This window comes from Ascaphus truei, chromosome 1 (assembly GCF_040206685.1).
Source record: "Ascaphus truei isolate aAscTru1 chromosome 1, aAscTru1.hap1, whole genome shotgun sequence".
NCBI classification, from domain to species: domain Eukaryota; kingdom Metazoa; phylum Chordata; class Amphibia; order Anura; family Ascaphidae; genus Ascaphus; species Ascaphus truei.
Genome location: NC_134483.1, coordinates 476194784 through 476222167, shown reverse-complemented (window position 1 = coordinate 476222167; position 27384 = coordinate 476194784). Strand labels below are relative to the sequence as shown.

Genomic DNA, 27384 nt, shown 5'->3' with positions numbered 1-27384 from the left:
TTGTTGGAGGAATGGATGTGTATCCCAGCGATAATGCTTAATGTACATAGGAAACTTCCATGTTACGAACATGTAATGTGTGGATTCAAGTCTAGACTAGAAATTTTCCATTTTTTTTTTATACCCTGACATATTAATGTGCGCAGTGTTTTTAGAATCCATCTTTAAAAAGGCTCACTATAAAGTGCAAGTTGTTCCAACCATTGCTGTTCAGTTACATGACCTGACATTTATTTTCCTTGTCTTTTCTAACTAGTTGACGTTGTGATGGATTATCTGCTGGAACTATCAACTGCAGCTAAAGAAGAAGCCCAGGTCGCATCAACTGATAAATTAGGTTTCGATACTATAGCATCATTTCTGGATTTAAGCCTGGAAAGTGCTGGGAGTTCTGAAATCCTAGAACAATCTTCAGATGAGCTCTCAATCCTGGAAGAGTCTCAAACTGAGGTGTGCAAGAACATGGCGCTGACTAACGACATAGATTCAATGTTAGATGAGGCTCTTCATAGGTATAGTTTGAGCAACAATTTTAATACAAAATACGTTTGTGACTCGGGACATCAGTATGTGTCTGCAATCAACACATTTAATGTTGCGTTTCCAGAGCTCATTAACGCTACCTCAAATGCAAATACCTCGTTACCCATGCAGCATACAGAGAAAAGTGTTCAAACCCTAAAAGGTCCTCATGGTGATTATAAAGCTTCATTATACCAGGGAATTTTATCTCCTGATATTAAACGACCTGATGCAGGTACCCGTTATAATTCAGCATCAGAACTCACAAAGACACCAGAGTTGCGAAAGATAGGGACAGATTTGAATACAACACCGAATAAGGTTTCAGATTCTGAAAATTGTCTCAATCGGGTTTCTCAACCAGCTTCAGAAATTTCAGAAAAGATTGCGAGTGGAAATTCAAGTGTACAAAGAATCAACCAACAGGGCATTCAACCAGCATTCACACCAGCACACGTCCCTTCGAATGGGTCACTGATGAATGGTCCTTTGCTACCCAAGCCTCCTTTGCTACCCCAACCTGTGTGGAATACAATGGCCTCTCCATTTTATCCAGATTTAAAGTAAGTGCACATCGATTCCTAACACCTGTTGCTACTAGCCCTGCTCTGTTTAAAATTGCTTTAGGTGGAAGAGAGGTTGGTGGAGGGTTTCGCTTTCATCCTCCAGTGCCTCCATATTCCTGGGGTATTAACTGCTTTCCCCCCAAACCATGGCAGACTCCGTGTATACAACCCATGGCTCAGCTTCAACCTGGGCCACAAACTATTCCTCAGAATGTGAAAAGAAAAACACACTTTATAGGGAAAGTGCTCATCCTGCTGAGGGGTCTCCCCGGATCTTGAAAATCTACATTAGCAAGGTAGAGAATACTTTTCCCCTTTTTTTCCTAAATAAAGCAGTAAATAGGGTAATGAAATTGTAATCTTGTGCGGCTACCGATCCTGAACGTGTCAACAGCCTTAAGATATTGTCATAGAGACATACAAGCAATGGGGGAGCGTGGGATTAGAAAAACATTTGACAATAAAAAACAATAAAATACAATAAAATTAATGTGGTTACAACAATATTGCTGGGGGTTGGTGAAAATATTAAATACACTTACACGGCCATGTGCAAGCGGACACGGTAATGTGGTTTCTTTAAGCAATTCCAGTCACTCCCAACAACAGGTAATGGTGGTTTAGAGGGTTTTGAAATAAATATATAAATATATCTGTACTCACACGGCCATGTGTGAGTCCTTGCAGGAAATTGGTAACTTTGGGGTTAAATTAACCCATCTGCATCTCCCCCCAGTGTAGACTCTTCTTTGTTTGCAACCAACGTGGGATTCTAACTCCAGTCTTGGGCATCAGATGGGGACTCTCCCCAGTGGTGGTAGTAGGGGGGGGAGTAGGTAGAGAAAGTGAGGCACGTTGTCAGTGGGGTTTAAAACACATTTATTAGTTTTAAAAGCAATTGGTACAACAAGACTCACATACATACATAGTGGTTGGACCCCTGGCCTCCTCGTGCAGTCCAGGATACAGTTTAAGCAGCCGTTATTGCCAATCACGCGTCCGTGATGCAGGAGGAAAAAAAACAAAACTTTTTCTCCTTATCTGCAATGGCTGCCTGGTTGATCCGGCTACGGGAGCCACGTTGGGCCAAATTCAGCAGGAACTTTAGAGCTACGCGTTTCGTCGAATCATCGACTTCCTCAGGCTCATATTCTGACGTGGAGGGGGTCTCTGAGTTTTATAAACCCCCTGTGTAATCAAAGTCTAATTGGGGCGGGCTGTGTTTAATAAAGCCCTAATTACAAAGTATTTTTTTTTTTTTTATGTTTTTTTTTTTTTTTTTTTTTTATAAACGAGATTTACATAATTCATGTTCTGTAATCACACTGTCTTGCCTTTTAGAATTGGTTTAAGTTAAAACATTCTTGTATACTTAAATTAATATCCCTAACCATCAGGGGTTAATAGATGACTGCAATAAAATACATACTTGTTGATTATTTAATGAGATAATTTTATCAGAGTATTGTCAAATTTATTTGTAAACTTCACACACATTTAAACAATTTTATACAAATTCTACTAAAATTAAAATTCACAGGTATTTTGGTTTTAAGACCTCCAATGGGGTCCATCTAATCATATGTCAGAATTGGTCATCTGGTGATAATAGTTCAAAGTGTACTTGCTCCTTGAACCTCAACATTTAGATAAAAAATTCTTACCATGTAGATTTATAAACACATATAAATTAGTTAGAACATTTTGGCTATCAAAAGTGCCCAAATCCTTTAATATAAAAAGTAAATTACCCATCCCCGTCAGGGTTATACATTGGTTAAAAAACAATTATAAATGGATCATACGCAATATGTTCCATTTTAAAAATTAATCACTTTTGTAATAGTCGCACAAAATATTATTATCATTCTAAATCTAAAAGCTATGAACTAAAAATCTAAAAACAAGACTGACAACTAAAAACTAAAACTAAAAAGGGAACTGACGCTGGACAAAGAAAATCTAGGGAACTAAAGGGAGCTGTAACAGAATGGAACTGTAAATGAATGGAACTGTAAAAGAAGAAGGGGAGAGGGGAAATACAATCAAACCCACATCTAATCCAATTTTCTTATGGTTCTAGATAGGGGTAAAAAGTTCCTCCCTCATAACTCTATATAGTTTAATGAATGCCTCAGTAGCCCAGTAAAATTTAATTAAATTTATTCAATTGAAAGCGGCGATATCGAGGTCGACGTTGAGGCCTGAGGGGGACATGGATTTCAAACGGTATATCCAAAACGTCTCCCTCTGCCGTAAACGTCTCAATCTATCACCCCCCCTCCAATTCTCAGGGACCACTTCTAATCCCCTATAAAGTAGTCCTGAGGGGTCCCCCCCATGTTTCTGGATAAAATGAAGGGGCACACTATGGGTGGTCATTCCCCTTCTTATATTGCCCAAGTGTTCCAGTATGCGGGTCCTAAGACTTCTTATGGTCCGGCCCACATACTGGAGTCCACATGGGCATTGGAGCATATATACCACGTATTTGGTTTTGCATGTGATGAATTGTTTGGTCTTGAACCCCTCGTTTGTAACATTTGAGCTGAATTCTATTTTATCAGTCATCGCATGCTTACAGGCCTTGCATTCAAAACACTTAAAAAACCCCATCGGTTTAGGTAACCAGTTATTGTTTTTAATCTCAGTTTCCTTCCTGTATACGCTGGGCACTAATTTGTTTTTAATGTTCTCCGCCCTTCTGAAGATAACACGGGGTGTTTCTGGCAGATAGTCTTTTAATAGTGTATCTTTACACAGCACGTGCCAATGTTTCATTAAAATCTTTTTAATATTATGGGCCTCGTTGTTATATCTTGTTATGAATGGAACGATGTTATTGGTGGTGTCTCTTTTTTGCTTGGGTACCATCAGTTCTTCTTTATTTAAATTCAGAGCTCTCATATGTGCTTCTGCAATTAAATCCTGTTTATACTGCCTTTCTTCGAATCTGGTTTCCAGAACTCCTGCTTGTTCTCTATATATCTCAACCTCTGAGCAGTTCCGTCTAATTCGTCTGAATTGTCCGAACGGAATATTCTTTAGCCATTTTTGATGGTGGCAACTGCTGTTTAGTAAAAAGTTATTAGCATCAACTTCCTTGAAATAGGTCTTGGTTTTGAGAATATTCTTCTCAATGTAGATGGTTAGGTCAAGGAAGTTGATGCTCTCTGTACTCATCTCTGATGTGAAACTCAGATTAACCTCATTGTTATTAATATAGGTCAAGAAGAGTTTAAGATTTTCCTCGCTCCCCTGCCAAATGATGAGCACATCATCGATGTATCTCTTCCAGAGGACCAGGTTTGCTCCGTATGGGTTTTCCGACCAGATGTTGGTCTCTTCCCAATGTGCCATGAAGGTGTTGGCATAGCTTGGAGCAAACCTGGTCCCCATAGCGGTCCCGCATTTTTGCAAGAACATGGACCCATCAAACCAAAATAGGTTATGAGACAGAATAAACCTTATTCCATCTAGTAGAAAACATTTTTGTTCCTGTGGGACTGATGGGTCTTTCTCCAGCGCAAATGCCACCGCTGCACACCCATCCTCATGCCGTATTGATGTGTACAAAGACGTCACATCACAGGTCACTAATATGTAGTCTTCTTGCCACTTAATTGTTGATAGTATGTTTAGGACTTCTAAAGTGTCCTTTAGATAGGCTTTTGCGCTAGTCGCGTACTTCTGTAAGTATATGTCAACATATTCAGAGAAGTTCTGTGTCAGAGACCCGATACCCGATATAATGGGTCTACCTGGTGGTCTCTGACGGTTTTTGTGGATCTTGGGTAAAAAGTAGAACACTGGTTTTACTGGTTCAGATTTGAAAAGATAGTTGAACTCCTTTTCACCCAAGATCCCTACGTCCCTTGCTTCACTCAAAATCTGTTTTAGTTCCTCCTGGTATGCCTTTGAAGGATCTTGTGTCAACCTCTCGTAGGTTGTCTCATCACCTAGAATACGGAGACACTCAAAGAGGTAATAACTGGTGTCCATAATAACGACACCACCCCCTTTGTCTGCTGATTTAATTGTAATGCTAGTGTCTTCGCTAAGTGTTTTTAGAGCTTGCTTTTCCTCCTTTGTTAAATTTTCTCTATGCTTACCCTTTTTGGATGCAAGTTTTTCAAAATCGTCCATAACAAGTTTGTTAAACACCTCCAGATATTGCCCTTTGCAATGGGCTGGATAGAAGTTCGATTTATTCTTAAGGTTAGAGTGTATGAACACATCCTTGGGGGTAGCTACAATTTCTGATTCCTTCGTTGATTGATCTTGGCTACACCCTGGGGTACTTTTATTTATAAAAAATCTTTTTATCGTTAATTGCCGTAAATATTTTTGTGCATCGATAAAAAGATCGAAGCCACTAGGCCCCCGTGTAGGCGCAAAATTAAGTCCCTTCGCGAGTACCTGTGTTTGCACTTTGTCTAATGTTTTTGAACTTAAGTTAAAAACCCCTTTTAGCGTGCTGCTTTCTTGCTCCCTACATTTTCTTCTTCCTCTCTTCCCTCTCTGTCTCTTTTCCTTCCTTTCCCTTCCGGTGTCTCCGGTACCCCTGGGTCGTCCAGGCAAGAGAACCTGTTTTTTATCTCCACTGTTCCCTGTGGTGCCTGTTCTAAAAAAGAAACCCCAGCTCTGGGGCCTTCTGTGCGTTCCCAAATAGGGTTACTGGGTTCCTCATATTTGGTTCTCATTTCCCTGTGATCTCTTTCTTCTCTCCTATTCTCATACCTTTCCCTCGACAGTACCTCTCTGGAACGTCTTGGTGATCTTTCTCTCCTCGGTGAACGATCCCGCCTTACTGAACGGTCTCGCCTTGGGGAACGTTCCCATCTATAGCTACGGTCATCTCTGGTATACCTGTTATCTCTGTTATATGAATAATGGTCGCCTCCTCCCCTGCTATAGTAATTGGGATATCTTCTTTCTGTCCCCCCTGTGTGATCTTTATCATACCTTGAGGAACCCCCTTTTTTGTAGGTGTTCGCGGGATATTTCTTATTCATATAACAGAGATAACAGGTATACCAGAGATGACCGTAGCTATAGATGGGAACGTTCCCCAAGGCGAGACCGTTCAGTAAGGCGGGATCGTTCACCGAGGAGAGAAAGATCACCAAGACGTTCCAGAGAGGTACTGTCGAGGGAAAGGTATGAGAATAGGAGAGAAGAAAGAGATCACAGGGAAATGAGAACCAAATATGAGGAACCCAGTAACCCTATTTGGGAACGCACAGAAGGCCCCAGAGCTGGGGTTTCTTTTTTAGAACAGGCACCACAGGGAACAGTGGAGATAAAAAACAGGTTCTCTTGCCTGGACGACCCAGGGGTACCGGAGACACCGGAAGGGAAAGGAAGGAAAAGAGACAGAGAGGGAAGAGAGGAAGAAGAAAATGTAGGGAGCAAGAAAGCAGCACGCTAAAAGGGGTTTTTAACTTAAGTTCAAAAACATTAGACAAAGTGCAAACACAGGTACTCGCGAAGGGACTTAATTTTGCGCCTACACGGGGGCCTAGTGGCTTCGATCTTTTTATCGATGCACAAAAATATTTACGGCAATTAACGATAAAAAGATTTTTTATAAATAAAAGTACCCCAGGGTGTAGCCAAGATCAATCAACGAAGGAATCAGAAATTGTAGCTACCCCCAAGGATGTGTTCATACACTCTAACCTTAAGAATAAATCGAACTTCTATCCAGCCCATTGCAAAGGGCAATATCTGGAGGTGTTTAACAAACTTGTTATGGACGATTTTGAAAAACTTGCATCCAAAAAGGGTAAGCATAGAGAAAATTTAACAAAGGAGGAAAAGCAAGCTCTAAAAACACTTAGCGAAGACACTAGCATTACAATTAAATCAGCAGACAAAGGGGGTGGTGTCGTTATTATGGACACCAGTTATTACCTCTTTGAGTGTCTCCGTATTCTAGGTGATGAGACAACCTACGAGAGGTTGACACAAGATCCTTCAAAGGCATACCAGGAGGAACTAAAACAGATTTTGAGTGAAGCAAGGGACGTAGGGATCTTGGGTGAAAAGGAGTTCAACTATCTTTTCAAATCTGAACCAGTAAAACCAGTGTTCTACTTTTTACCCAAGATCCACAAAAACCGTCAGAGACCACCAGGTAGACCCATTATATCGGGTATCGGGTCTCTGACACAGAACTTCTCTGAATATGTTGACATATACTTACAGAAGTACGCGACTAGCGCAAAAGCCTATCTAAAGGACACTTTAGAAGTCCTAAACATACTATCAACAATTAAGTGGCAAGAAGACTACATATTAGTGACCTGTGATGTGACGTCTTTGTACACATCAATACGGCATGAGGATGGGTGTGCAGCGGTGGCATTTGCGCTGGAGAAAGACCCATCAGTCCCACAGGAACAAAAATGTTTTCTACTAGATGGAATAAGGTTTATTCTGTCTCATAACCTATTTTGGTTTGATGGGTCCATGTTCTTGCAAAAATGCGGGACCGCTATGGGGACCAGGTTTGCTCCAAGCTATGCCAACACCTTCATGGCACATTGGGAAGAGACCAACATCTGGTCGGAAAACCCATACGGAGCAAACCTGGTCCTCTGGAAGAGATACATCGATGATGTGCTCATCATTTGGCAGGGGAGCGAGGAAAATCTTAAACTCTTCTTGACCTATATTAATAACAATGAGGTTAATCTGAGTTTCACATCAGAGATGAGTACAGAGAGCATCAACTTCCTTGACCTAACCATCTACATTGAGAAGAATATTCTCAAAACCAAGACCTATTTCAAGGAAGTTGATGCTAATAACTTTTTACTAAACAGCAGTTGCCACCATCAAAAATGGCTAAAGAATATTCCGTTCGGACAATTCAGACGAATTAGACGGAACTGCTCAGAGGTTGAGATATATAGAGAACAAGCAGGAGTTCTGGAAACCAGATTCGAAGAAAGGCAGTATAAACAGGATTTAATTGCAGAAGCACATATGAGAGCTCTGAATTTAAATAAAGAAGAACTGATGGTACCCAAGCAAAAAAGAGACACCACCAATAACATCGTTCCATTCATAACAAGATATAACAACGAGGCCCATAATATTAAAAAGATTTTAATGAAACATTGGCACGTGCTGTGTAAAGATACACTATTAAAAGACTATCTGCCAGAAACACCCCGTGTTATCTTCAGAAGGGCGGAGAACATTAAAAACAAATTAGTGCCCAGCGTATACAGGAAGGAAACTGAGATTAAAAACAATAACTGGTTACCTAAACCGATGGGGTTTTTTAAGTGTTTTGAATGCAAGGCCTGTAAGCATGCGATGACTGATAAAATAGAATTCAGCTCAAATGTTACAAACGAGGGGTTCAAGACCAAACAATTCATCACATGCAAAACCAAATACGTGGTATATATGCTCCAATGCCCATGTGGACTCCAGTATGTGGGCCGGACCATAAGAAGTCTTAGGACCCGCATACTGGAACACTTGGGCAATATAAGAAGGGGAATGACCACCCATAGTGTGCCCCTTCATTTTATCCAGAAACATGGGGGGGACCCCTCAGGACTACTTTATAGGGGATTAGAAGTGGTCCCTGAGAATTGGAGGGGGGGTGATAGATTGAGACGTTTACGGCAGAGGGAGACGTTTTGGATATACCGTTTGAAATCCATGTCCCCCTCAGGCCTCAACGTCGACCTCGATATCGCCGCTTTCAATTGAATAAATTTAATTAAATTTTACTGGGCTACTGAGGCATTCATTAAACTATATAGAGTTATGAGGGAGGAACTTTTTACCCCTATCTAGAACCATAAGAAAATTGGATTAGATGTGGGTTTGATTGTATTTCCCCTCTCCCCTTCTTCTTTTACAGTTCCATTCATTTACAGTTCCATTCTGTTACAGCTCCCTTTAGTTCCCTAGATTTTCTTTGTCCAGCGTCAGTTCCCTTTTTAGTTTTAGTTTTTAGTTGTCAGTCTTGTTTTTAGATTTTTAGTTCATAGCTTTTAGATTTAGAATGATAATAATATTTTGTGCGACTATTACAAAAGTGATTAATTTTTAAAATGGAACATATTGCGTATGATCCATTTATAATTGTTTTTTAACCAATGTATAACCCTGACGGGGATGGGTAATTTACTTTTTATATTAAAGGATTTGGGCACTTTTGATAGCCAAAATGTTCTAACTAATTTATATGTGTTTATAAATCTACATGGTAAGAATTTTTTATCTAAATGTTGAGGTTCAAGGAGCAAGTACACTTTGAACTATTATCACCAGATGACCAATTCTGACATATGATTAGATGGACCCCATTGGAGGTCTTAAAACCAAAATACCTGTGAATTTTAATTTTAGTAGAATTTGTATAAAATTGTTTAAATGTGTGTGAAGTTTACAAATAAATTTGACAATACTCTGATAAAATTATCTCATTAAATAATCAACAAGTATGTATTTTATTGCAGTCATCTATTAACCCCTGATGGTTAGGGATATTAATTTAAGTATACAAGAATGTTTTAACTTAAACCAATTCTAAAAGGCAAGACAGTGTGATTACAGAACATGAATTATGTAAATCTCGTTTATAAAAAAAAAAAAAAAAAAAAAAAACATAAAAAAAAAAAAATACTTTGTAATTAGGGCTTTATTAAACACAGCCCGCCCCAATTAGACTTTGATTACACAGGGGGTTTATAAAACTCAGAGACCCCCTCCACGTCAGAATATGAGCCTGAGGAAGTCGATGATTCGACGAAACGCGTAGCTCTAAAGTTCCTGCTGAATTTGGCCCAACGTGGCTCCCGTAGCCGGATCAACCAGGCAGCCATTGCAGATAAGGAGAAAAAGTTTTGTTTTTTTTCCTCCTGCATCACGGACGCGTGATTGGCAATAACGGCTGCTTAAACTGTATCCTGGACTGCACGAGGAGGCCAGGGGTCCAACCACTATGTATGTATGTGAGTCTTGTTGTACCAATTGCTTTTAAAACTAATAAATGTGTTTTAAACCCCACTGACAACGTGCCTCACTTTCTCTACCTACTCCCCCCCCTACTACCACCACTGGGGAGAGTCCCCATCTGATGCCCAAGACTGGAGTTAGAATCCCACGTTGGTTGCAAACAAAGAAGAGTCTACACTGGGGGGAGATGCAGATGGGTTAATTTAACCCCAAAGTTACCAATTTCCTGCAAGGACTCACACATGGCCGTGTGAGTACAGATATATTTATATATTTATTTCAAAACCCTCTAAACCACCATTACCTGTTGTTGGGAGTGACTGGAATTGCTTAAAGAAACCACATTACCGTGTCCGCTTGCACATGGCCGTGTAAGTGTATTTAATATTTTCACCAACCCCCAGCAATATTGTTGTAACCACATTAATTTTATTGTATTTTATTGTTTTTTATTGTCAAATGTTTTTCTAATCCCACGCTCCCCCATTGCTTGTATGTCTCTATATCTTTAAAAGGGTTCCGGATTAACCCTTCCCTGGGGTTGCAGCAGAGGGGAACTCCATGCTGGCTCAAAGCATCTGTCATAGAGCCGTGGTCTAACTTACTGCCACATTGTAAGCACACCTCATATATTAAGCTTAAGGTAAGCGCCAGGTTTTTTCCTATTGTCTCTCTGTTAAGATATTGTCAGTCTTATCCTTGAAATCCGTAGCTGTAAACTTGCTTTGGTTAACATTTTACTTTGATTTGAATGTGTTTTCCTGTACGTGAAATGGGGGAGAATGCTTCTAGTGTATATCTGTCTGAGAAGAGTTTCCAAACAAGATGAGTCAACACGTCTAGAGAAAATATTCTGTCCGCAGAACTATCAGCACATTTCATTGACTTTGTAGATTGTGAGGTTTTGGTATAATGGAGCTTTTCTAAACTGCGGGTGCAAAAGAAATCCTTACAACTACATATACAACAGCACATACTGAGATTTTTCATGATATGCTGAAAATAAATACTCTGATTACTTGTCCGATTAGAAGGCCAAGGTTTTTTTAAACATTTTTTTATAATAAAGTTAAGTTGAAAAGTACACAGGCTCCTTATAATCGGGGTCTGCCCACTTTGTGCGCCAGTCCACAGTCAAATGTAAGAGGCAGAAGGGTAAAATGCGAGAGATGATGAGAATAGAAGCAGACATTATAGCAGGTCATATACAGCCTACGGGTTATGTTGCTGCAAATTATGTACCTCCGGTTCAAGATCCATTGTACTGGGTATTGCCAGGTAAAGCTGAAGGTTGCCAGCTCACTACGATTAGCCGCGCTGAGCGGCATATATTACAAAAGTACCGGAGCTCACATGGGTTAGAGTATCCATATATCCCTGAGCCATCAATGCGGGAAATTGACGCCAACCGGGATCAATGGTTAGTGGAAGCTGTAAAAGCTTACATGCTGGAGAACATCTGAAGTACCATTTAAAACATACATGAGAGGATAGCGTACCTAGTGCAAGTTTGGAAGGTAGGGCGGTCAGTGTATATGGATAGGGTGGAGTACATCTCAGAATGAAATCCTAAGAGGGTGTTCTCCATCACAGTCACTGAGTCAGGAGCATTAGTGAGAAAGCCTGATCCTGAGCACTGATGAGAAGGTTCTCCATGTTGGAGGAACCTATGTTAATATTACAGCCATTTTGTATGTGTTTATGCAAATACCTGATATGTGCTGTTTTTCACAGAGAATTGTATTAATTGAAGTGTATATAATGCATACTGATGTGATGATCATGTGAAATGTTATATTGTTTTGTTCAGGTTTCATCAGACGATGGTACCCGAAAATTTAGGACCCAAGCGGGGTCATTGGGAATCCATCAGAGGGAGAGTGTAGCGGGGTACCCCTTGGCTCCTATTCTACCCAATGGGATGGCAGTAAACCCTGGTATTATCAGGTTGCCAGTAGTTGGTATGGGGTTTTCCCCTTACCTTTGGTACTGCACTTGAGTGACAGCAGAGGGTGGTACATCCTGTTGTAGCTGGGACAACGGGGTGCCCGCCTTCTGGCTGTACTTAAGGGGAGGACCGACCAAAAGTTAATGTTGTTCCTTCTCTGTGGGGGAGAGTGAGTCTGGACCATGCCTCTACTAGGGATAAGGGAAAGAGCTAGGACGGCTGCGGGTGCCGTTGGCCTTTAGTGGCGGTACAGGGACCACCATCCAGTGAATACTAACAGACTGTATCTGGCAGAAGACTGCTGAGTAACTGTTACTGTAGAGAGTAGTAATAAACTGTTCCTGTTTGCATTATACCTCCGGCATGGTGCGTGACCTTACAGGGGAGAGGTAATAGTTCTACCGTGGAAGATCACCTTCAGTTCCTGGAGTCCACAGCAGATGGAGGCGCTGCACTGCTAAGTAAATATGTGGGGTATGAACCCCAGAAGCCTGTTCCTGTGTCCCCACTACCATCGGTGGACGACTCAGCCCTCCTGTTGCTAGCAGGTATATGCACCATACACCCTGTAATGGCCCCTTTCTGCGATTGGGTGGGGGAAACACCGTTACACCAGTAACTTTTGTCAGTCGGTATGTCGGGAACCAGAGTGTCCCCGGAGCTGAAAATAGTGCCTGCTCAAACTTTTCAGCAGTTATCAATATGCTAAAGTTAAAAAAATTAAGTCCTTTTTCAGGTACTTTGGAAATTGATCACTTTCTACAGTATACAAGGAATTTTGTTACCATGAATATTTTTCAATATATAATTTTTTTCAAATGTTTCAGGTATTTGTTGCAGCAGAACCCAGCAGGACTTACTCTAAGTACTGATGACTATTTTTATAAGAATGGCCAGTACTTATATGATGCCAATTGCATAGTGGAAGCACATCAGTGGGCTCATAAACAAGGTAAGACAAAAAAAATGGTTAATGCTTTTATGAAACATAATTAAGCTGCTGTAATGGTCTCTTACTTTTGCCTGATAGAGTCCATACATGTTTATTAAATGTCAAATTTTATAAATGTTACTCTACTCCAGGCCTGCACAACATACGGCCCGCGGGCCGCATGCGGCCCGTCTGGCCTCTCTGTGCGGCTTGCGATGACTCCGGCCTGGTGCCAGTTAATTAAATAAATACATTTTTAAAAAAAAGTTTAAAAAAATGGCAGCGATTCATCCCCCCACCTCCCTCTCCGCCCCGGGTTTTGCAGTGCGCGGAAGCAGCAGCAGCATGAGGAGGATGCGGCAGCCATGAGTATTTTTTTTTTCAATAGCAGGATGCCGGGGGGCGGGTTGGAGGTCAGAGCATGCCGGGGGCGTGGCTTAGTACCGGTGTGACTGGCTGGTGCAGGGGTGGGGATGAAAGACGGGCTGGTGCAGGGGTGAAAAACGGCTGGTGGGGGGGTGGGGTGAAAAACGGGCTGGTGGGGGGGTGGGATTGAAAAACGGGCTGGTGCAGGGGTGGGGCTGAAAAACGGGCTGCTGGTGGGGGGGGGGCAAACGGAGTGGTGTGGTGGGGGAGAAGGGGTGGGGGGAGAGGGGGGAGAAGGGGTGGGGGGAGAGGGGGGAGAAGGGGTGGGGGGAGAGGGGGGAGAAGGGGAGGGGGGAGAGAGAGGAGGCAGAAGGGAGAGAGAGGGGGGAGAAGGGGTGGGGGGAGAGGGGGGAGAAGGGGAGGGGGGAGAGAGAGGAGGCAGAAGGGAGAGAGAGGGGGGAGAAGGGGTGGGGGGAGAGGGAGAGGGGGTAGTGAGAGGAGGCAGAAGGGAGAGAGGAGGCAGAAGGGGGAGAAGGGAGAGAGAGGGGGGAGAAGGGAGAGAGAGGGGGCAGAAGAGAGAGAGGGGGGGCAGAAGGGAGGGAGAGGGGGGGCAGAAGGGAGAGAGAGGGGGGAGAGAGGGGGGGCAGAAGGGAGGGGGAGAAGGGAGAGAGGGGGGGCAGAAGGGAGAGAGAGGGGGAAGAAGGGAGAGGGGGTTGGAGGGAGAGGGTGGGAGGAGGGAAAGGGTGGGAGGAGGGAGGGGGGGAGGTATGAGGAGGGGAGGGGCAGGTATGAGGAGGGGGAGATGTAATGTTTTTTTCTGTATCACAATAAGAAAACAGTTAAGTAAAAGTTGCGCGCTAAAAGATATTTTTTCGTGGTAGGTGTGCGCTATGGGTTCGGGGGGGGGGGCTGCTCCTTTCATTTGTCCCAGGCCCCATGATTTCTGTTCGCGGCCCTGTGGGTGATGTGAGGTGCAGGGGGGGGGGTGAGGGTAATGGGTGATGTGAGGTGCAGGGGGGAGAGGGTGATGGGTGATGTGAGGTGCAGGGGGGGAGAGGGTGATGGGTGGTGCAGGGGGGGAGTGGGTGATGGGTGATGTGAGGTGCAGGGGGGAGGGTGATGGGTGATGGGAGGTGAAGGGGGGGTCATTGGAGGTGCAAGGGGGGGTGATTTGAGGTGCATGGGGTGTGATTTGAGGTGCAAGGGGGTGATTGGAGGTACATGGGGGGTGATTGGAGGTGCAAGAGGGGTGATTGGAGGTGCAAGGGGGTGATTTGAGGTGCAGGGGGGGTCATTGGAGGTGTATGGGGGGTGATTTGAGGTGCAGGGGGGGTCATTGGAGGTGTATGGGGGGTGATTTGAGGTGCAAGGGGGGTGATTGGAGGTGCAGGGGGGGTCATTGGAGGTGTATGGGGGGTGATTTGAGGTGCAAGGGGGGAGAGTGATGTGAGGTGCAAGGGGGGAGAGTGATGTGAGGTGCAAGGGGGGAGAGTGATGTGAGGTGCAAGGGGGGAGAGTGATGTGAGGTGCAAGGGGGGAGAGTGATGTGAGGTGCAAGGGGGGAGAGTGATGTGAGGTGCAAGGGGGAGAGTGATGTGAGGTGCAAGGGGGGAGAGTGATGTGAGTTGCAAGGGGGGAGAGGGATGTGAGGTGCAGGGAGTGTGTGATGTGTGTGCTGTGCAGGGGGGTATTGTGTGTTTGATGTGGAGGGGGAGTATTATGTGTGTGGGTGAGTGGGAGAGATGGGGGTATGAGAGATAGATGGGGAGTATCGCAAAGGTTGATAGTGAGGGGTTCTGGGGGAGAATTGAGAATGATGATGAAGGATGCTGGGGGAGATATGAGGATGATGATGAGGGGTGCTGGGGGAGATATGAGGATGATGATGATGATGAGGTGCTGGAGGAGAGATGATGATGGTGATGGTGATGATGATGATTTTACCCGTGCGGCCCAATTTTTTTTTCCTTGGAGCAGTTCAGCCCTTCTAACTTTACGAGTTGTGCAGGCCTGCTCTACTCCCTCTCTTTCCCCCGATTATCTGGATATTTTGTGGCAGATTCTCTATCCCCCACAGGGCATCAAATTATAACAGTAGCTTAACAATTATTTTTAGGTTTGTACTGTATGTGGAAACCTAATAGCATTTGAAGCCGCAAACTTTTATAAACCATTTAAATTGATTCCCTCAATTTATCAGTTTTACCAAGTCTCTGTTTTAGTAATACAGGTCTCAATTTAACTTTATATACAGTTGTTTTCACTATTGTTAAATGAAATAAATTGGTTCCTACAGTATAAGGGATCTGTCTACTTGCCAAAATGGCCTCTCTCTGGTCCTCTATTGCCAACCAGCTGCTCCTGGCCTTGAAATACCAGGCAGTTGCCCCCTGTCTTTGCTTGTGCAAAATACTCTGTGCCTTGCTCAGCCTTTGATCCTGTTTGTGTTGTTTGGATTCCTGCTTGAACATGACTACTCCTGCCTGCCACCTACCATCACCCCGGAACTGGACCTGACTACCCTTGCCTGCCACCTGCCTTGACTCCGTAACTGGACCTTACTACCCCTGCATCCCAGGCCTCTGACCCCAGGCCAAGGTTGGTGTATCACTTTCTACCTCTGCCCTGCGGGTCTGTATCCTGGTTGCAATCAGAAATGTTGCACGAGCTACGCAATGGAACCCACAGAGGTAGTGAACGCCGTGACCCATCAGGGCCAGCTCCTGGGAGCCCATTCCACGTGCCTGGATACGGTGGATCAAAGACTGGACTTAATCTCCTCTATGCTGCAAACCCTGTGCAGTCACCTCGGTACCCCAAGGGCAGCTCCGTCCCCATCCAAGCCTTCAGGTGGTGAAGTCGCACCTGTACCTGTGGTCTTAAAGGAACCCCAGGATCCGTACTCCTGTCCGCTATGGAGGTCTTCCCTCGGCTTGCAGAGGATTCCTGAAAAAGTGCCAAATGCAGTTTGACACGCAACCATCATCCTTCACTACCCAACTCTTTCGGGTAGCATACTCTTCTCCCTCCTCACGGATGAAGCGTTAGCCTGGGCATCCCCCCTATATGATAAAGACTTCCCCCTGTTGGATGACTCTATCGCCTTCATGCAGACCTTCCGGACGATCTTTGATTCTCCCGGTCGTGTGTCTTCTGCCGAATCTGCATTCCTGCAGATTAAACAAGGCTCCCCCACCATGGGACAATATGCAATTGAGTTTAGGACCGTGGCAGCGGAGATTGATTGGAACGAGGGGGCTTTGAACTCTGCTTTCCATCAGGGCATTGAGGAGAGACTGAAGGATGAATAAACTTACAGGGACCTTCCCGCTGATCCAGAAGGCCTGATCGCCCTTTGCATTTCTCTTGATCTTCAGATGAGGGAGAAACATCAGGAGCAGGGCCGTTATCGCAAGTTCCGGTCTGTCCCGTTGTTCCCACCTCTTGAGGTTCCTCCCTATGAAGCTTCTGAAGAACTGGCAGAGCCCATGCAGTTGGGCAATATGCGTCTTACTGAATGGGAGAAGCAGTGCCATCTCTCCATGGGATTGTGCCTCTACTGTGGCGAGAAAGGCCATATGGTACGGGCCTGTCCTAATAAATCAGGAGACTGCCAGTGCCCAGCGCAAAAAGGGGAGTTGTCTCTGGGCATATGCGCCATCTCCCAGTTGCCTGAGTATCCCCATCTGTTTATCTTGGCAGGATAATTCGTTTACTATGAAGGCCTTTATGTATTCTGGAGCCACCGGTATGTTTGTGGATAACGCCTTTGCTCAGCGATTCACTAACCCTCTCCAGAGAAAAGACATACCCTTGGGTATCTCCTCTATTGATGGTAGACCGTTGGGATCTGAGGTCACTTCACAGGAGACAGCTGAGCTCAAAATCACGGTCAGTGGTTTACACCACGAGGTTCTTCAGATGGATGTTATCCATTCTACAACCATCGATATCATTCTCGGGCTTCCTTGGCTATGTATTCATAACCCTCGGATTGACTGTACCTTGGGGGTCTGCCTGCTATGGGAAATGCCTTCCACCCTGTAATCTTGTGGGGATCTCCTATCTCCCAGGATCCAAGAATGTGAAGGCTGATGCCCTATACTGCCAGTTGTCCACAGACTCTATGGACAAGGGTTCCATCTTTCCTCAATCTAAGATCGTGTCCACCATTACCATGCTCCAACGCATTCAGAAAGCCCAGACCAAGTTACCCACCAACTCTCCCACCTCCACCTCTCCCACCTTCCCCAGTTAATCCCCGACCTCGCCCAGTCCCACCAGTCCCAGTTACAGCCCAACCAGTCCCAGTTACTTCCTGACTTCCCCCAGCTACAGCCCCACCAATCCCAATTACAACCCGACCAGTCCCAGTTACTCTTCAACCTCCCCTAGCTACTCCCCGACGTCACACTCCAACTCTCCCACTAGCCCGAGTTACTTGCCCTCTGGACACCCCACAGTCTCCAAACTACACCCCAAGCTCGCCCAGTTACAGTCCAAGCTCGCCCAGTTATTCCCTGACCAGTCCCAAATACATACCAACCAGCCCCTGCTACAGCCCCGTTTCCCCGGAGAATACCCCAACCTTCGCCAAGTACTTGCCCACCTTGCCCAAATACAGCCAGACCCCCCCCCCATCTTCAAAGTCTGGATAAATCAGGGCCTGGTCACCCTGGAGTTTGACCCTGAAGGGGGTGGGGGTGCTATAAGGGATCTGCCTATTTGTAAGATGTCCGACGGACCAGGTCATATCATGCTCCACCTAAGATGGCTGCTCCTGGTCTTTAAATAGCAGGCAGTTGCTCCCTGTCTTTGCTCATGCAAAGTACTCTGTGCCTTGCTCTGCCTTTGATCCTTTTTGTCTTGCTGGTGTTTGGATTCATACTTGAACCTGACTACCCCTGACTGCCGCCTGCCTTGACCCTGAACTGGACTTGACAACCCCTGCATCCAAGGCCTCTGATCCCAGGCCAGGGTCGGTGTATCACTTCCTACCTCTGTCCTGCGGGTCCGTATCCTGGTTGCAGTCAGTAATGTTACAGTGCTATATTCTGGTGTGCAGTGTATACATACTGTAAGTGTTTTGTAGGCGTCTTACGCAAATAAAAGCAAAAATGGAGAGACGGCATGGTGCACCTCAAGTCAGTAAGATGGAGACATTTTAATGTTTTGTATACTCTATGAGCACCATTTTCCTCTCTGGACTATTTCTACTTACGCAAATAAAAGTAGATACTAATTGTAGAATCCAACTTTAGACCTTGACATGGTCACTTTTTGTACTTTCTGCAATTTTTTTTTCTCAACAATTTTTTGTAAAACCTTCATTTTTTTGTCTTACTGCAATTGTTGATCGTGAAAAAAAACCCTCTAAATGCTGGAGGAGTTTACTCTTTTTCAATTACTCTGCCTTTATATATTCCCAACCAAAAAAATTGAACAAAATGCTTTAGATTTCACCATAATTGCCACAACTTGTGGATTCATTACAGTATTATTATTTTTTATTTATGTAAGAAACCTTCACTAGCCTCTATAATGATTTATGTAGTTAGACTCTTGGGAAACCAAACATCTTGGAGACACCTAGCATATACCTTCGGACATGTTAGTCCAGGTGATATGATAAAGGGATTTTATTGTATTGCAAATGCAATAAAAGATTCTCATTGTGGCTTTCAATATTATGATGCGCACATGTATAGTATTCTGTGGTTGATTATAAATTGGAAAAAAAAAAGAATCCGGCACCAGGGTCTAATAGATTAAAAACAAAAACTAAACAGGGTGCCAAGACTGAAAATATCCTGGTCAAGATTGGTAAATGCACTAAAAACAAAAGTCAAGCACACAAAAAAAAATTAGGTAAAAAGGTATGAAGGTGCTTGTATCCACCGAATCGTTGGATGCTGCAAATGACTGACTTGACCTTTGGACTTCATACTTTTTATTAGTGTGCTTGACTTTTGCTTTTGATACGTAAATTGATAAAACAAATACCTTTTTTCAGACAAAAGTATTGTATGTCACAGTCCATTTTCAACACATGGATTTTCGGAGTTCTAAAGAAAGTACCTAATACTGTACTCTTTTTAGCTCTAGCCCGTGGTATGCTACTGTAAATGCTGTTTTTCCTGGAAGTTTAATTCTTTATACTATTAGGACTTTTATTTATTTGTAAAAGGACAGATTTTTTTTGTTCAATCTTGATCTATTTGATGATTTTTTTTCTGTTAAGTAGCTCTTTGCAAATTGTAATTTTGATGCATGATTCAGCATTTGTATTATTGAAAAATAAACCTACAGTGCGCCCTGGGGATATTGGTGTCCTATACCAAATGTAGTTGTACACAAAATATTTGAAACAGAATGAATGGATTAGGCTTAATACAAAATGGTAACTGCCAATCTAGTTATACATTCACAGAGTTCAGTTAGGGAATTATTATTTGTCACACAATGAAGCCACCAGTTTGCGTGAAAATGTGCAGGTAACTGAGTAGTTTATAGTGTAACAAGTATAATTAAGATAACAGGAAAAAAGTAATTGGCAACTTCTGCATTTCGATGTCTTTCAGCCAAGGACGCTTTTGAGAAGAGTATTTCACCTATCATAATAGATAATACCAACGTGCAAGGAAGGAAAATGAAGCCATATGGGGATATGGTCAGTTTCCTTTTTTCTGAGCAAACATTGTGCAAACCAGTAGATGATTGTTTAAGAGGAGTTCTTGCAAATGTAATTGTAATGGAGAACTGTGCAGATGTACTTGCCTGTTACTTCACTATAATGAAACTTCTTGATAATAATGGCTGCATGTGAGGTTTTGAGACCATAAAATACCTTTTTGACGTTTTGACACATTATGTAGAATATTATTTCTGAAGAACGTGGGGAAAAAAGGTTGATCTGAAATATTGATAAAGGCAGTGGGGCCAGGTTAAAGGTCTCGATTATAATTCACAAGAAGAGTTGGTTATTATTTTGCTTTTCCAATCTCATTTAGTTTTTCCGTCAGTTGCTTTTGATTTCAATACACATGATATTACAAACTGCCTTTTGATGAGTAAACAGATCTGAAGCCATTATTGTTCATTTACTAATTTTTCAATCCTTCAGTTGTGAACCATATTAGTTGTAGCAGAAGGATGTTTTGAGAAACGTGCTCAAACTCTCCTCGTCTCTTCTCCCGTTTACGATGCATGGTTAGAGAGCGTTTCTGGTGATGCATGGCAACCCTGTCCCCAACCTTTCCTTTCCTAATGTATTCCCATCACACTGACTCTTTCCAAGCCTGCCATGAAGCATTAATTTTATACAGTATGCTACATTCTTAGAGGGTCAATTAAGAGTCTTCTACAGGAATCCTATGGGTTCCTATTATTACATTCACTGTTGCTGATCATTGCCTATATTATATAAGGCCATCTATGTTGTATAGTATACTATACCCCGTGTTCCCTTATTGAAGGTTCCTATGTACCTTACCATTTGGATAGACCCATGTACATTTTGTTTCTGGGTCCACTCCATATACTTATTGATCCGAGTACCTACCCTAGTACTCCACTTAGGATCACCTCTGCTCGATTTTAACACCCATTATTTTATGATTCGTTTTTGTAAATAAAGTTTATTAATCTACTCACTAATCATCCAGTTAGGTGGTTGAGTGCCCATACTGGGTTTCTTTCTCTTGTTTAGTGTTCATATATAATCTACCCAGAGGAGCACCGCCACCACTGATACCTATTCTAGCTGCAGCGGGGTACATATTCTAGTATACGTAGGGAAAAGGGAGACCAAAAAGCGCACCAGCACAAACGGAGCAGGAAGAACCCAAGACAAAAAAATGATTAAAAGGGCACTTTAATGTGGCAAAAGACCCATCCAATGCATTTCGAACGTCGCAGCGTTCTTTTTCAAGGATCCTTGAAAAAGAACGCTGCGACGTTCGAAATGCATTGGATGGGTCTTTTGTCACATTAAAGTGCCCTTTTAATCATTTTTTTGTCCTGGGTTCTTCCTGCTCCGTTTGTGCTGGTGCGCTTTTTGGTCTCCCTTTTCCCTGTATTGCATTGAGTAGCTGCACAGCCTGCCTGCCTGCCCTACCAGGATGTGAGTACTTGTATATTTTTCAGGGGAACCTGCCAATGAGACTGATGGTGAGTGGGTTGCACCACACACCACCTGTCTTCAGGAGGATAGTACCCATTATATGACACAATAGGTACTATATCAATTGTTAGTACCCTGGTACAGTGGTCTTGCTTATTTTCATTTTGAGATATACCTGCATTTGAGCGCTTCAGCTATTTTCCATATTGTAGTATACGTAGGGTCAATTAAATGTGTTTTTTTTGGGGGTGGTTAATTCCAAAAACCCAAGACAGAATACACATGTACAGTATTCATGCATTTTATTTCTATTGTACCAACCGTGTAAGCAGTACTTCACTGAAATAGTACATAACATACTATAGTATATGGGGGAACCCTTTGAACGTGTTTATAATTTGTGTTCTGATGAAAGACCGCAGGAGTACATGAAAGTATATTGGATTTTACATCCTAGTTATTGTTCCTAGATCAGGCTACATAGCTTCTAAACTGCTGTGTTTTTTTTTATTTGAGCCAAGTGAGGTTTTAGTTAGGTCATAAAGATCAGATGTGGGGATTAAAGTTTCAGACATAAGAAGCAGATTGTGGGGAAAAGCTGTAGACGACAGTAAAGACTGTATTGTATGTCTTTATTTATATAGCGCCAAAAGTGTACTCAGCGCTTCATAAAGAATACAGTACATGGAATTCTAATTATACAATAAGTGCAGCAAAATCAGATAATCGGAAAGGAAATCCCTGCCCCGAAGAGCTTACAATCTAAGAGGTTTAATGGGAAATTTACAGAGACAGTAGGTGAGGGAGTAAGTGCTGTAGATGGCAGTGCTTGGTCACAATGTGTGGTAGGAGTGACTGAGTGTGGGACAATAGCCATGAGTGCAGGCTATTGTGATACTTAATTTGTGGGGTGAGATTTAAGTCTGGTCAGTATTAAATGAAAAGGTTAACACCATTTACAGGGGAAGAGATGGCAGGGAGGCATGAGTCAGATCAGGTGTGTATGTCTGACTTCAGGCTATGGGGAGTTCCCCAGCAGCGGGAAGGAGTAGATAGAGGGTGTGAATAGAGGATTTGTGTCTGTGTTTTCTGTTGCGGGGTATCGAAGTTGTTGGGAGAGAGGTGTATAAATAATGGTGCAGTGGGGAGTGGGGATGTTGGAGAGAACAGAGACATTCACAAAGGAGTGAGAAAACAGTCAACAGAAAAAGCAGTAGGGAGGGCATAGTAAGATGCAGGAGGAGAGACTTCACAGGTAATGGAGGATAAAAGTGAACAAATAATCACAGATGTTAAAAGTGAATGTCTAAAGATGCATGGTTCTGAGAATATCCTGAGTGCAACAGGGACATCGCTAGAGATGAGAGCTACAATCCAGTGAGGGCCACAAGTGTTTGGGCCTTTGCAAGAGAAAAGGAGAATTTTGTAATTGGTTACATTTTCTAATGTCAGGTTATAATAAAAGGATACTGGGAAAGAAGCAGAAACAAATCAGTGATATGATTCAAGCAATAGAGTTTTGAATACACTTTAAGTGAAAGAGCTGTGATGCAAGAGGACCAACTAGTAACTGTTTCCAATAGTTGACACAGAGAATGAGTCAACAACCTCAGATAAAAAGATTTGGAATGAATGTTAAAGGAGTATGAGAAAGGGATGGTATATTAATATTTAATAATAATGCTATTTGTGGTTTTTACAACTAGGCTATAAAGAACGAATACAAAGCTACGTTTCGTGAACCTGACCCATGGTGGAAGTTTAAAACAAAGGAACTTGAAAGGTAAAAGTAATTGAAAAAAACAAAAACATATATCTGTTATGACCTGTTTCATTTTTAACATTTATTTATATATATAAATGTACCAAAACCAGGGGGCTCCCTGAAACTAATCTGTGGTCTCCCAACCTTCGGGGATTACCCAGTTCCTGAGATTTGTAATTTTTTGTGCTGGTGCTTGACGCACAAAAAAATCTACAAATATGGAAGTGAGGCCACCAATAGAAAATCGCAACATCATCTTCTGATGACATTACAGCTTTGTATTGGCTGTCTGAGCAGGGCAGGCTTATGGCAGCAGTATTGTGTCGAAGACACTCCCACTATCGGAACAGGACGGTCCCCAGAGGTTTGGGGCACTGCGGACCATCTCAAAGTGATGCTCCATTCAGGTGATCTTTAAAACATACTGTACAGTTTATATCTAATGGTATGTTTTTATGAAATCTTCAGGAGAAACGTTCATAGTGTAATAAAAAAGAAAATCATAAAAATGCTGGAAAATTATGAGTCTTGTAGTACTGTGAATGCCATCTTAAATTTATCAAGGCCAATCCGATATGAAAAGGCTGATCTTGGTCGAATCACAAGACTAGGTGAAGGAGATGGGCAAGTTCACATTACTAGCATTACTGTCTAAAATTGCATAGACAAACTTTACATTGTAAATTCTGTTTTCTAAGATTCTGTATGTTCACGGTGTGTTGGGTTGTCTTTTTTTTTTTTACAGAATGGGCACAGGTTTACTTTTTCAGTTTTGTAACCCTCTTGTTTCCAAGATATATACCGGTGAAGTTAGTTTAAATCTCTCTCCAGGGGAAACAAATTGGCTACCAAATCTCTGACCACCAGGAACCAGCAGCATCATCAGTTGTGACTTCTTATTGGGCGGTCATTTGAATCCCCTTTAATAGGAAGGGATACCAGTAAGTATCTTATAACTGGGAGGTGCCTGGAGTTGAAAATTGCGTGGTTCAGCTCAAGAGTAACCCCCCTGTTGCAATCCTGGAAATGGAGTGGAGGTTAAAGGTAGATTGCGCCTTTTAATGAATTTAGTTTTGAACATGAGTAGTTAAGAGCTTATTCAGAAGGTTGATAAAATGGAATTCAAGTAATGCTTTCTACTATTGTTGGATTTGCAGAAAGAACAATATTATGCCACCTACTTTGGAAAGAGAAGAACCTAGTTTTTGTTCTACAGATAAAACTGGAAAGGAAAGTATCTTTGATACTGTTGCTGGAGGTACTTCTCAGAGCCGCTTTACAAATACTTCTCAGAGCGGCTGTACATCAAACATTTCAAAAAGTTGTGTGGAAACCTTACCTGAAGTTCAAAAAGAATCAATGACGAAAAATGAAAGAAAAAACGATTTTGATGCTGCTGATGAGCAGAATAGCTTAATTCCATCTGGAGAGGACACACATAACAGTGACCATGTGAAAGCTCATGATGAAAATTCTTTGTTCAGCATTAAAGGGTCTTTTGAAGAAGAAACGGTAATTGAACAAGATATTTCAAATGTAGATGGTGCATCATTGCTTCTGTGTGAAAGGCCTGAATTGCTAAACTTTGTTGTGGATTGGCCAGTAGAACAGACCATGGGTCAAATGGCTCAGTGGAATAGACGAGTCAAGAAGAACAGGTCAAGCCTAATGAAAGATGGTGAAATGAATGAACCTTCTAGCCAACAACTTAGTGAGATCATTAAGATAGCAGACAGTGGTCCTAAGCAGAGCGAAAATGGCACTGTGGCCAATGAAGTTTTGTTTCAAGCACAATACAACCATATGGATAATCCGGCTTCCTTACAATCAGAGTGTGAAATTGATATTTACACTACAGGTCCATGTAGTGAAACATATATGTCAGAAATGATTGATCTAGATGGAGAAGATGAGATCTCTGACGGTCTCATTGGCGATCCACAAGAAATTACTGAGATAATTGCAGATATGCAAAAAATGGAAATATCAAATGACAAGGAAGTTGAAACGCTAACTTGTGATACAACCATGGTGAAAATGCCTAGGCAAAGTAAACGGTACTGCAGGCAGTCCAAATTAGCTCTAACATTCACCAATAGCTCTCTCAAAACAGAACAATCATCGTCTACGTGTCAATCACAAGAAACAATAAGACAAACAATTGTAGGGACGAGCAAATGTTCACAAACTGAGCCTCAAGAATTTGCGTTAGTGTGGAGAATAGAGAAGAAAAAAATAGATATCTCTGATTCAATAAAAGTTCTTACAGGAAAAATTGATAGATTTAAGGCAAAATCATTGGATGTAAACTTGGTTTCTGAATCTCAGGACAAAATACCATATAGAGTTATGCATGATCAAAGCACTTCTGTGGAAGAAAATGAGCTAATTAGTTTGGATGATGAGGATAGTCTAAATATTCTCTCCAAGCTTTGTAGGTCTGTTTCTTTTGATGTGTTGAAGGATCTTTTTGAAAGATGCAACAAGGATATTGTGTGGGCAACAAACTTGCTTTTAGATTCCGGGGAGAATTTCCATAGCGATGAAGATTGCGAGCCAGAGAAACTGTACGGAAGTGGAGAAGCAACACCTGCAATGTTAGGATGTTCAAATTCAGATGAATTAGGAACATCTGACCAGACTAGCAAATTACATCTTTATGACAGCTCTCTACCGATTTGCGAGCATACTGATATATCATGGGATGATGAAACAGAAGATTTAGACAACAGTCACACAGTTGTCCATACTATATCACCATTTGTTACAGAAGAATCAAGAAATGTTAATGATTCCTCCAACATTGATGTGAAAAATACTAAGACAAATAAACTATCTGGTATGGCTAAAAACACAAATAGTCTTGACCCCAAGAAGAAAAAAACAGCAGTTGAAACCCTGTCCGTAGATATGATTCCGTGTTCTGAGTTAAAGAGGGAAACAATTTTTAGGATACCAGATTTTATTACTGCAGCATCGAGTAATGCCTTAGTGGAACAAAACACGAATTGCATGGAAGTACATGATCAGCAGCTGCAGCTCTCTGACCCCAAAGAGGGCCAACAAGAACCGGACATTTACAATGAAATTCCACTCGTTGAAACTTTAGACGGAAACAACATTGATCCTGAAGAAGACAAAGCAAAACAAACTAACTCTGGGTCACTGTCCAAGGAGTCCTTGCGTTTTGAACATCTGGAATTGTCTTTACCTCCAGAACTGGCCTTTCAGCTCAGTGAATTGTTTGGGCCGGTTGGAATCGATCCAGGTAGATATTGCTTTACCCCAACAATTTTTACAATATTCTACTTACAATATCTGAGCAATACCTTATAACCTAAATCATGTTTACATGATAAGCCAATATGATGGTTTTATTCGTAGGCTGAAGTATTGAGTACCAATACTTTTAATTAACATGCCTAAAGATTAATTTATTTTTTCAATGGCTGTTGTCAATCATATTTGGCCATTGATAAATCTACCCATATGTAAACAAATATTTAAAGCCCTCATTAATTGTACATTACTGATCTGATTTAGTAGTTTTGTGAATATTCTTCTCTGTATAAAAACGGTGGGCTTTCTTGTTGCTGTGTATGAGAACTGCTCATTTGACAACAAAATCTTTGAATAATTATGTAAGCGAAGGATTCTGAAAATGATTGCAGGGACCACATGGAGGAAATTGTACTGTTTCCATATAATCTTGGGGAAGTTACAACACATCCAATAATTTATCATGTTTTAGATTAGTTTTAGTTTCCATTGAATAGACCTGCAACCAGTTCCATTGAAAGTGTGCAGCGCCTTTTCATTTTTATTTTGAACACCTACGTCATTGTGAAGTTGTACCACTGTTTTAATTTGAAGATCTGTTAATGGGTAAACATTTTTTTTAAACAAATATCAATAAGGTTTGATCTCTTGACATATCCCCAAAAATAAATATTCATTGTATGTTGCATTGTTAGTGTGCTTTTCTGATTTTTAGACTTTTACAAAGTCTGCAAAACCACTAAACATACAATGTATTGAATTCTAAAATCTCTGTTACAATATTGAAAAGGTGTTTCTTTACATAATCAATTCCAGTAATAAGCAAAAAAGGTCTGTTTTCTATCTAATCAATTATCCCTGGAACCGGGAAGGAGGAGATATCTGCGGTTTGGGAGT

General features: G+C 42.1%; 1 protein-coding gene across 10 annotated transcripts in view; it reads left to right on the top strand.

Annotated features, from left to right (window-relative positions):
• LOC142464211 (NEDD4-binding protein 2-like) overlaps positions 1-27384 on the top strand; it is a 91303-nt gene that overhangs the window by 11772 nt on the left and 52147 nt on the right. For all 10 annotated transcript variants that reach the window (XR_012787621.1, XM_075567623.1, XM_075567613.1 and 7 more), the window contains 5 exons: positions 257-1085; positions 12852-12976; positions 19903-19991; positions 23150-23226; positions 24366-26476. Coding sequence is in view for 9 of the 10 variants with exons in the window: in XM_075567623.1 (XP_075423738.1) it covers positions 268-1085; positions 12852-12976; positions 19903-19991; positions 23150-23226; positions 24366-26476 (3220 nt within the window). In the remaining variant the exon portion in view is untranslated. The remainder of the gene's footprint in view (positions 1-256; positions 1086-12851; positions 12977-19902; positions 19992-23149; positions 23227-24365; positions 26477-27384) is intronic.